Source organism: Anser anser, assembly GCF_964211835.1.
Source record: "Anser anser genome assembly, chromosome: 4".
NCBI classification, from domain to species: domain Eukaryota; kingdom Metazoa; phylum Chordata; class Aves; order Anseriformes; family Anatidae; genus Anser; species Anser anser.
In genome coordinates, this window is record NC_139724.1 from 31,420,190 (window position 1) to 31,432,393 (window position 12,204).

The 12,204-nt window shown below is 35.8% G+C and overlaps 1 protein-coding gene across 2 annotated transcripts in view; it reads right to left on the reverse strand.

The window, feature by feature from the left end:
* Positions 1-12,204, reverse strand: part of GLRB (glycine receptor beta) — a 51,502-nt gene that overhangs the window by 14,735 nt on the left and 24,563 nt on the right. The window contains exons 6-8 of one of the 2 annotated variants that reach the window (XM_083833837.1): positions 10,812-10,894; positions 8,523-8,663; positions 4,951-5,103 (exon numbers count right to left, since the gene is read on the reverse strand). In XM_083833837.1, coding sequence (XP_083689963.1) covers positions 4,951-5,103; positions 8,523-8,663; positions 10,812-10,894 — 377 coding nt within the window. The remainder of the gene's footprint in view (positions 1-4,950; positions 5,104-8,522; positions 8,664-10,811; positions 10,895-12,204) is intronic. The other variant, XM_083833838.1, reaches the window with a different exon arrangement.

A 12,204-nucleotide genomic window follows, 5' to 3' on the forward strand; every position in this document is an offset into this window, starting at 1 on the left:
CTACCTTTTGAAAAAGCTAACCTTAGAAAATGGTTATTACATGGGGAAAACTTATTTCGACCTCCCAGCTAAGAAGTTCCCATTTTGTTTTTGTGAATGTTCATAATAAAAATCACCTTCAGTTATAAGTGGGCAGCTTCATGAAATGTAATCAACAACTACAGAAAATGTTGGCCATAAGGAGATATTCACTTAGCCATAACTATGTTTCCTATAAGGGTCATGTGCTATCCTAAGCATTAAAAAAAATGTATTTCATAGAGATATCATTTTCTTCAGATCCATTTAAAGTAAACGAGGATGTGAGAATGTTAATAAAGATGAAAGTGTCTGAACTGGCCTATGAAAGTATTAAATTCTAGCTGATCATAAATAACAAGCATTCTTTTGCTACTGTCCCAATTTAGATTTTAATAAGATTGATAACATATTTTATTTGGTATTAATATCAGATCGGCAACTTATTAGCTGCTAAGCCACTGAAGAGGAAGTATAAAGAAATGACTACAGTCCTATGATTTTAAAATACAAAATCTTATGGTGTTTTATTTAGAAATGTGTCTTATCAACATATCATTGCAAAGTGGGCTTTTTTTTTTTTTTTTTTTGGTCATTGTGATCATAGAGAATGGCCAGATGTTCTATGTTGGATCAGAATGACATGGCAAATAATGTCCACTCTGGCTTATTTTCAAACTACTATATCTGATGCATTCAAGTACAAACATGCCCAGAAGTATAGAGAGTGAACAAAGAATAGTCCCCATTTTTCTGTCTTCAGTGACCAACACCAACTGTTTTTCGCTGAGCACTAATTATGGATCGTTATGAACTGCAACAGTAAGTGAAAGTAAGGCTGTACTGTCTTTTAGCACAAAAACGACATCTCTGCCTATGCCTGTATCTTTTTGCTGCTACCTTCCACTTGTTTGGGTTACTGGGATGAAAACTTCATTCTCAGGGTCAGAGAAACCACAGAAAACCTTCTGGGTTTCAAGGGAACTGTAAAGTAAGATAGAAATATTCCATCAAGCAGCCATCTGCTGCCAGATCAGAGCGGCGAGGCCTCAGAGACCCTATAACGGAGCTGTAAGTTGCACCTCTGATAGCAGCTGTACGAGGTACCTATCAAACACAATTCAAAGCCTAGGGCTCCAGCATGGGTGAGGAGAATGAATAAACAAACTGCAAGATTAAATATTAAAAAAAAAAAAGGGGGGGGGGGGATAAACCCCCTTTTCTTCTTTGGAAGCACTAAGGGGAAGGGACATTAGTTCTTTCATCCAGACTTCTAATGTAAAGAGAATGTTGGCCTTTCTTGGAAATATGTCTACAATTTTCTTCCTAATGGGGGATCTCTCTCAATGGTAAAGTGCATCTGTTTGGTAGGATTGCACAGAGGCAAAAACTGCATCCTCCCTCTTTCTTTCCGTAGGTCACCTACATCCAGCCTTCAATGATCTCCTCACACACAGCCAAATCATTTAAGTTTACAGGCTTGTTTACAGGTAAGTTTACTAGATGAGACAAGCTGCCAACATGCTATTTGTGGTTCACTGATGTGAGAAAGACTGCATTAAACACCTAATAACCAAATTATCCACTCAAAGAATTTTCTTCTTCATCCCTATCGCAAAAGTTAGTTAGCTCACAGCTGAAAACATGATTGTGCAGAGTGACTATGTAAAAAAAATTCTACCAATGGTTACATATGCATAGTATCACAAAGTGCCAATCCAGCAAAGCACTTCAGCACATGCTGCCAGATAAATAAATCTCCCTTTTTTGAATCCATCAAATTTAACTGGCCTCAGCACTATCTCCTGGCAGTGAATTCCACAGGTTAATTACATGCTGTATAAAATAGCATTTTCTGTTTTATATTACTGCTTTAAAATAGTTCTGGCTCCATCTCACTAATGTTATTGGAAAATATAACATTCTGCCCTTCTTTCCTTATAATTTGGTATCTGTAATACATTCTCTTTTCTCATTAAAGTTGGTTAACTAAAAGCCATAAGCTTGCCAATCCTTCTTCATACTACAGTTTCCAAATATATGGTCAGGTCTTTCCTTTGAGGCCCTATATTTACAACAGTTTTATAAAATGAAATGAGTTGAACTGAAATAGCGCTGAGGGCAAGCCTGTGGAGGGCATGTCTGGCTGTCCTCTGTATGTGGGGCATATATACATCACTGATCACTAACTCCAAGTGTTTAGTTACTCTGTTGTACCCCCAAGTGCCCGCTCACAGGAGGTACTGTGTGGCGTGTGGTTGCTTACAGCCTATGCTAATGCTCCGTTCTTTCAGGCCACTGTGGCTGGATGGACATCTGAAGTCCCTCAGATGCCTATAGCTTCAGGGAAAGCCTTACTCCCTTTGGGGATCACAAGGCAATGAAGGAAAGAGAGCAGTTTTTTAAACAGATACTGGGACGCTTTCCACTTTTAAAGAACTGGAGAGTCCTCTGCAGGGATCTTTAAAAGCTGAGACACCAGCATGTAATTAGAAAGACGAACTCAGTGATGTCAGCCTTTATATCACTTAGCCAGAGCTCTCCAGATACATGTCCTTTGTGAGGATTTCCCTACCACCAAATGATCTAACTGAATGCAATGCTATGGGTAGAAAAAGGGCTTGCAACTTACTTAGCTCCTAGATGGACACACCTTTTTCTTCAAACAAAACCACACTCTTTTCCCAGAACAGTAACCAAACTGCAAAATCATATTGAGGTTTCTTTTTTTGCGAAGTATCTTGCATTCCTAAATCACCTGGAAACTTCTGAGATGAGACCTTTTACTAACTACTAAAAGTGTAATGACTATTAGTAACACTTTCTTAGGAGTAGATAACATTCACATGAAATGATTCACTTCACAGAAATGTTTATCTTGTTTGATTTCAAAGTCAACTTTCTTCCAAGGATGTAGCTAGAAGAGTTAGATTGTTGCCCTCTCTCAGACTGGAGAAACATAAGTCTTACCCCAGTGAGGGTGTTACCAACTTGCACTGCTAAGTACTGATGTATGACTAAAGGATGGTCAGATTTAGTGTTTGTTGCTTCTCTGGGGATGCAGGAAAAGTCACATAACCAAGCCAATGGTAAATATATTTGAAAATGCATTATTTCAGAAATGGTAATATATAAAAGGAGCCAATAAACACTTATAATAAATAAAAAGAGAGAAACACAAATAAATAAGCATGCATGTTTAGTCATAAAAACTTCAGTGCTATACAAATCAGCACCATGCCTCTTATCAATGTAATATATCATTGATAAACCTGACTGGTCAGCTATTTAAAGTTCAGGATTACAAAAGCAGAAATATACTTCAGATTTTGATAATATTAGAGATCACTACATGAAAAATATTTTCAGTTCTTGTTTCTATCTTTTTAATTTAAAGCATGGTATATTTGCCTCGGACTGCTTTTTTCTTAAAATGCCTTATGTTTCACCTTGTGGAATGCATCCTTGCTACTTTTCAAAGTAAAAGATTGTATTTGTTTCTTGCTATCAACTAATATAGATTGTGAGTCCTCCCCGATTATTAATAATTATTAATATTTTCAGATCAAGAAAAATTATTTTTGTATTTTGAAACAGTCCTCTGAAAAAGAGATACCTATAAAAAAATTGTAATGAAAAGGTGTTTTTGTAAAAAGAAAGAGAAAGGCAGCCAACCATGGCAGAGAAGCCAAAAGCAGTATGCCAGTCATGGTTCTCCAGATTTTGTGCAGCTCTTGGTTTATTTTGGTTGTCATATCACTGGAGAGGGAAGAGGCATGGCAGATGACCTGAGCAGTGGCGCTCAGACCTGGACATTATGTTTTCAACTTAACAAAGCTCGGCAGGAACCCTTCCCACTCCCCAGGGGTTTCAGCTCCCCACTACTGCAAGACTCTGCTGATCACAGACTGGGACGGTGATGGGGTAGGTCCAACCCTAAGGGCGTATCGTCACACATTTTTGCACGTGAGGCTGCACAGGACTCATGTCCTGTGGAGGTGTGCAGGTTAACGTGTGGGTGAGAGGCTTCTGAGGAAGGCCAGGGACTGGAGGGATGCTTCAACTGCACACCTAGCATCTGCGAAATAGTTACAGTGAATCTCCTGGGAACATGAAGAAGATTTGGAAAATAAGGAGTATGGACTTGTGGAGGTGGGAATGTCAGGGAAAGGGGGGGACAAGGAGGTCAGGGCATGGGGAAGGAGCTGTCATGACATGGGAAAAGGATTACAAATAGAAATGTCAGGATGCAAAAGCCTGGCTCTACATGTCACCGAGTTCCTGGGGACTGCAGGCTGGGCCACCCCCAAGCTGAAGTCCCATGTAAAATCTAATTAGTTAAGATAATATTGTTTTGATTAACTCTATGTCCTACAATCTCATAATATATGAAGGGCCTGCCTACTGTGCTATGCTGCACAGCATGAAAGCAAGAGGCTGAAGTGCCTCATGAACTGAATCTCTAATGAAATAAAACCCATCAGGTAACAATTGTGCTAATTCTCTTCCAAACATCATTACATCATTCCATTTGTATTAATCTTCAGAAAACCTGCTGCAAGAGGTAGTTATTTAGAGCCTTAATCATCATCCTGCTTTCCTACTTCAAGCATTCTTTAAATGCTCAAATTCCTATAAACTGCAAAGTGACACAGTGTCTACAGCATCACCCACACATGATAAGATCAGATTTGTCCAGGTATCGAGAAGCAGAGAGTGTCCTCATCACGTAAGTGCTGGAACCATTATCAAGCAAAGTTTCAATGTGGAGGTGGATTTTACAGGACTAGGAATGAGAAGGCTTCGGTGAAAATGATGAGCGAATAATGGAAGTGAAGTTGCTTTCTGTGTCCAGTGTCATGTTTTCAAAGCAACTGAGAATGGCTCAATGGTGCTAAGTGGACTGTGACAGTACGTGTGAATGCAGGTTACCCAGTGGGACTCTTGCAGCACTTGCATCAGGATTGATCCAAAATGATAGCCAGGACAGAACAACAATTAGCAGTGTAGGAGCATAAACACCCATCATGTAAAATCCAACTTGTCTTCTTAAAGTGAAGATTACTTCTACACAAGTGTAATAACCTTTAAAGAAATAAATGCATATTAAAGTTTAATATGCTTTGCAGCTCAACCTCTTCAGATTAGTATCTTCTAGGCCTTTTCTACTTATCCTAGGAGTAAAGGTTCACTGATTCGATTTTTTTTTTATGAAGTCAAGAAGTTCAATTTGAAAAGCATTCAAAGTACAGATCAATGTAACCTACAAGTGTGATTTGGCATGTCATACTCTCTGTAATCTATAAGGCACCCTCTGTCTTTTCACAGCACAGAAGTAAACAGCAGCTACAGCTTCATCTTGATGCTGGCTTAAGCTCACCTGAAAATCCTACTTCGCATTAATTTGTGAAGAACAAAGAATTAAAAAAAAAAAAAAAGTTAGTTTAGAAAGGTTAGAATGGAAGGAGGTGATCTGAATATGATTCTAAGCAGAGATTCCCCCAGTACTGAAAGCTGGTATAGGTAACTTCTAAAATTGGAACAGACTTTTTACAAAAGGCTTTAAAAACACTAAATTTTGAAAGTGAGGAATATTGCCTCAAAGCTTCTAAAATGAGGAACTAAAGCACACAAGCATTTCAGAAAATGTCTAATAACATGAATTCAATAACAAGTAAAGCCACAGATAGTACGGATTTGCTGGAGATAACAAAAGGATTGGGAAGTTTGATAACCAGAAACCAGTTCTGTTCCTATTTTCACTCATTTAGCAGAACTGGCATTTTTATGTTAATATTAGCACAATAACATTGCAAAAACATCACAAACTATTGCATCACAAAGAAAAGGCATTTTGATGTTACACTACAACAATATGAAAACCCAAGTCAGTATATATCTGTAAATAAAAAGTTTGTGCACACCTAATTTAAAATGTAGAATCTGTCAAAAATGTATTTATTTACCTTCTATCTTTTATCAACTAAGTATCCTCAAATGATAAGTCACCTTAAAATATTGTTAGAAACTGCAATAATTAAAAAACAAAATGATAAAACATTACAGAAATATACTCTTGCTGTGTTGAAGAAACTATATGGTATTTTACAGTTCATTCTATCTTAGTCAATGATCTGTAGTCTGGCAAATTCTATCTGTATAATTTCTGAATAGTTTCTAGGTATTGGTTTGATTTACATTCAAACGGGATGACCTTTAAAATAGTTATTTCTTTGCTTTGTGCCAGAAATGCATTCTGCATAGCATTGCATCACCCTCCATTAGGCAGAGAATATCCATTGCCTTCACCATTCAGTTTCTGTGGACCTTTTTGGATCTGTCATACATTTTGGTAAACAAAGAATATGCAATTTACAAACTTAAATATTCAATTTATTGCCATAAAAAGTCACACCGAATTTGCTGACCCTCTTTCTACTTAGGCAGGTATTATAAAGCATCAGTTGACATAAATGGGTGGAAAAGATTAAGTTCTTTGCAGCTGGCAAGAATCTGCTGCATAAGCTGTAATTTTGAAAACTTGCTTGTACATGCAACACTGCCTCTTGATTACCTGATAAAATCCTTAACTGAGTTAATTTTAATTGTGTGTGCAAAAACTGCTCTTTGAAATGCTTTCAATATAAGAATTTAAAGTAAATCAAACAGTTACTGAATCCTGAAAATAGCCGTTGAAATACTTCAGCTAACCAAAATGTTCAAATTGCATTAATGACATGTTAATTCCAGTCTTGATTATAAGATTAACATGGATAATCTCCAGTTTTAAACAAAAAGGATTAGCAACAAAAGAATTATGAAAACTTTCTTAAATGTAACACTGTCATTTCACCAACTCTGATGGTTCTCTAATGTTCTTTCTTTAATGTTCAAATCACATGCACACACAACAATGTGACTATTGTGCTGAGCACTTTGTACAATATCATTTTACCTTGTGACCACAAGGTGTTGAAACTTGAAAGAGCAATGCTAGTTTTCTTTCCAGTTTAACTGTAAAGTGTGCAGTGATTAATTCTTACATTTTTCTTTAAGGTACTAAAAATCCTAAAAATGCCTAAACTATCCAAAGATTTTTTAGATATTTAACTTCAGATTTAGGACAAAACATAAAATGATTATGCTAAATTCGACAACACAGTTACAAGATAGCAATGTGGAGTAAATATTCCCTTTTTCCCTCAAATAAAATGCAAGTCTCTTTGCATTGCATCCAATTTTCCCATGTTTATGAATATTATTTGGGAACCGGAAGATTGATCCATTTAATTTTCCATAATTTTGTAGCCTATTTTTTTCAGTAAAATCATTATTTATTTAAGAATAAATTATTTTTCTCACTCCTAAGTAAACGTCTACCATTTCTAGACTTAGATTTGAACACCAATAACTTTTAGTAATTGGTTGTGCTTTCCCCAATGCAGCATTTTCCTGAGAAGAGATAATTTCATACTATTTATAAATGTAAATACCCGAGACACTGAATTTCGTAGTTAGTAGGCTAAAAACTCACTCATTTTGCAGTTAAAAAAATGAAATAAATTTTAATTATCTTTTTCAAACTAAATTCCTTAACTGCGAGATCTATGAATGTTACCTGAGATCTCTCAAGAACAACTGCAAGTAATAGACCCTCAACTGCAGCTGAATAGTCAGCAAGAAACTTGCAAATATGCTTCAGCACCACAGCCATCTTTGTAGAGTTTTAATGGGAGATTTGTGCACATGATGCAACAGCACTGACTAAAATACATCCTGCTGACTTCAGGTATTATGGGAAGTCTTGTGTTTGCCACAGTATGTGAGCAATTTGGATATAATTATAAGCAGGAGTCAATCAAGGTAGAAACGATTAATCATTAAAACCAGAACACAGAAACCATTGTAGAAATTTGTACCTACTCTCAGAAAACAACCACAGGACTAAATAAATATAGATCAAATAGCTCTGTATTTAGACTGCAAACAGCTTTCTATAGTGACACACTTTCAAGAACACTTAGAGAAAGGAAGAACCTGCAGGGGGAAGCTTTTGAAGTTATACTCTAATGCTGTCCACTTTTTGAACAAAAGTTTGACCAGAAAACCAAAATTATCCTAATTTGCTGCATATCACATAATTCCACATGGAATGTCTATAAGAAAGGTTCGATATTACAAGCATAAAAAGGTATCAGGACTATAGAAACAAAATGGTGATGGAAAGATCAGAAAAGGTAAGCAAAACCAATACAAACATTTAATTTCATCTTTAACCTAGACATTTCTGTATTTGAATTTGTTTGCAGTAATTACTATATGTGATTGTTACTATGACATGAACTACTGGTAAGTTACAAGTAATCTATTTCCTCCCATAAAATGTAAGTCATGAACCCATGTTTATGGGTAATATCCATGTTTATGGGTATTAATCATTACCCATAAACAGTAATTGAAGGAAGCTTAAAGTTTTTACCAAGGAAATCAATTTGATTACCTACCTGTGCCTTTATAATACTTGGTACAGTTACCATATTCAATATCCTCCTTTTTAATATCAAACTGAGGCAGAGCAATTTTTTCTAACTGTACAGGATCTCCAGACTGCCAGATGAAACGTAAGTCATCAGTCGTGTAACCAACTGCAAGAACAAAATGAAATAATAAAGACCATCTTAATCAGAGTTTTCAGCATTAAAATCTAGCATGTATGTACCATTATTTCTTTCACTTTTTCTTTCTGCTTCCTGTTCAAAAAATTAGACAAAACATGAAATAATATACAATGGAATTTTTATGTAGATCTAAATTAGTAGTTGACAGGTGGAGTATTATGTTATCAGCAATATTACACTGACTAAGAGGTGTTCATGACAGCGCTCACTGTCCAAACAAATAAAGCAATCCACAGCTTTGAAGTCTGCATATTCATTCACACTCTACTTCAGCAAAGCATGAAAAATATACTGAACTTCAACAACACTCATAAGTCCTAGGAACTTCAACAAAATGTAACAATGCACCTAATTACTGTGATGAATCTTGGCTTTTGTGTAAAACAACTTTTCTGCTTAGTTGTTAACATTAAAGGCCCTGACTGATGAAAGCACTGACATTTAGGAAATGCATAACCAGGAATTTAAGTAGATGCATAACCCTACTGAAATCAATTCAGTGCCTCTGTGCCTTCATGATCTCCTGAATATGGACAGACCTCCACATACATTTGAGTGCCTAAACCATGCTTTATACAACACCACTAAGTGAGAGGCAGTGAAAGTTAGGCTTATAATATTCAAACATAAAGCAGTATTAACTAAATATGCAGCCATAATCATGATTTTACATGTTGTTTTTCTGCTATCTTCTGTTTATTAAGGATTAACTGAATACAGAGATAGTGTGAGTTAAATGGGAACAGAGATGGGGAAATGTAAAAAAGACTAAGTTGGGATGTAGTGGTTCACAATTCAAAGACTCTGAGAAATGTTTAAGGAACCATTCTTGTTCTGGAGGCATTGGACAGATGTTTTTTATCTTTGAAAAATAGCTGTCATTTAAAAAGTTAAACTGTCCATAATCCAACTTCTCTAAGATCAACAATAACTTAATAAATAAAATCATATCTCAAAGCTCCATGCTGAAAGTAACATAAAAAAAAATCACTTGTTCTAATGTTTGATTCATACAATCAGTTTCACCTCTTTACAACATGCAGCAAATCAAAAACACACTAAGGTCTTTTATAATACAATTACTGGATAGTGAAAATCTTGTCTATAGGGAATGTGCAGAATTAGTGATCATAACTACAGATACAGGAAACTGTTTGGTAAAAACTGGCAGCCTCTTTTGTTTCGGAAATCTAACAACCAGGAAAAAATGTGATTTTAAAATATTTTAGTGGAATAAAACTGCCAGTGGCTAACAGAGGAAGCAGACCCGCCGTTGGAACTCGAAGGGAGACTGTGGGTCATGGGTACAATTCTTACTTTAGACAATGAAGTAAAAAGATAGAAGAAAGTTTAGTGCATAAAGTCTTTGCAAATGAGCAGAAAATCCATTCCTCCTCCCAAATTTAAAAACTAACACAGCATGGAGAGAGAGAGTAAAGTTGATTAAATAAAGTTGATTACAAAGATGACTAAGTTTGAACTAACTTCCATTGATATTACTAATTCTAGGTCAACCACAAGTTGATTTGAGTTTACTATAAGAGTTTACTTCAGCTAATGTATATACATATCAGAGATGGGCAAAACATAATACTATGGACACATTGCAATTCTAAGGGTAAATGCTAGCAATTAAAAACTAAATGGTAGAACTCTGATATCATTATTATTACCCTGGTCCCCACCAGGATGCCCTGCTCAGCTTTGATTAACCTTGGTGTTTCCCAGGAGATTCAAGTAATACTGTTCATCATCCATGCAAGGGGATAAATTGGACCCTTTCAATGTACACAGAAGCACGGGTTGTGTAAGTTAAAACTGTGTATTCTTTATTCCAAATGATTTGAGTTTCCATTTTATTAAATTTAGTGTATACATTTTTGTAATACTAATCAGTTGTCATAGTGTTTGATAGCAAAAGCTAAACAAGTGCATGGTGCCATAACTGGAAGAAACATTTTTATAGGAAAATATATGTTGGTAGGAATCAGTGAATGTTAATTTCAAGATTCATTATAAAACATTGACACAAACAATACCGAATTGATCATTTTGGTTTGATTCTCAGGCATGCCTAGAAGACAACTGTTTTTATGCAGAAACTGATTTACATACAGCTTTCCAATTGCATCTTGCAGCGCTGTGTATCCATAGGAAACAAGGTCAAGTCCAAAGGGCATGACAGAGTAATCGACAATCTGAAAATACAGAAATGGAATTTAAAAACAGGGTGAGCTGCCGTGCAAGTAGCAGACTGCAAGAAGAAAAAAACAAAACAAAACAAAACAAACAAACAAAAAAGAACACACCTTAGATGTTTGACTTTCAGCTTCTAAAATAGTAGAAAAAATGAACAAAAATTTTAAGTAGTAGTCTGCAATTTAAATGTCTCTACCAGAAATTTAAGTATCTCTAGTAGTCTGATAATACAAATTTATATAAAGTGTTAAACATATGGTATTTCACAAATTATAGGACTAATAATAGATGGCAGAAGACATAATTTTTAAGAATAAGCAAACCAAAGGTCCATACAGAACAGAAACCCATCTCCAGTAGTGGCTAGTAGCAAACTCCTGAGAAAGAATATGAGACTAGAGCAATCAGGAAATGACATTTCCCCAACAGCCTTCTTAAAGCTGTGCCTCAAGGACTTCCTAAACCAGAAGTGATGCTTCAGTATTTAAGAGAGCTCGACAGACTTTTGTCCTTCCAGAAGCTGCTTGCTTCCAATTGCTTTCTGGATTCCATGTACACTTTAATCATACATAGCATCCTGCAGCTAGGAACGCACTATCCTGCACACTCTAATGATCTCCTTTCATCTATCTTGACCCTGTCTCACAATTCTTTTACTCCAAAAAAAAAGATGAATAATCAACATCCATCTACTCTTTCTGTGCTATTCAAGACCACTATACAACCACCTTAATTACTGTTTTTGCTGGTGTGGAAAGATCTGCTTTGATTAGCTGTTCCTTATAAAGGATGCTGTTCCATATCTTTCAACATCCTAGAATCCCCAGCACTTCCTCAGCTAGTACTGAGCAGTTAGCTGACATTGTCAGAGAACTAACCATTATTACCCAAAAAAATTATTCCTGAGTGATAATCCTCAAAACCCACCAGTTTATATATAAAGTTAGAATATTTTTTCCCTACATGCATAATTTCTTAGTTATTTACATTGAATTTCATCTCTTACTTTGTTGCTTAGACATTAGGTTTCTCTGTAATTCTCCCTGTTGTCTCTTTCCTTACTATTCTGCATAACTTGGCACCATCACAAGCGCTCACCAATTCACTGTTCACCTTTTTCCAAGTGATTTACGTGGAACAGCAAAACAGATTTTTCTGCGGGAGTCCACTACTTACTTTCCTCCATGTGAACACTGACTGCTTATTCCTACATTCAGTTTCCTAACTCCGTGTTATTTATGCAGGCAAGAACATTCTCTCACATGTATTTTGATAACTGGAGATTCTTTCATTTATATGTGATAATATT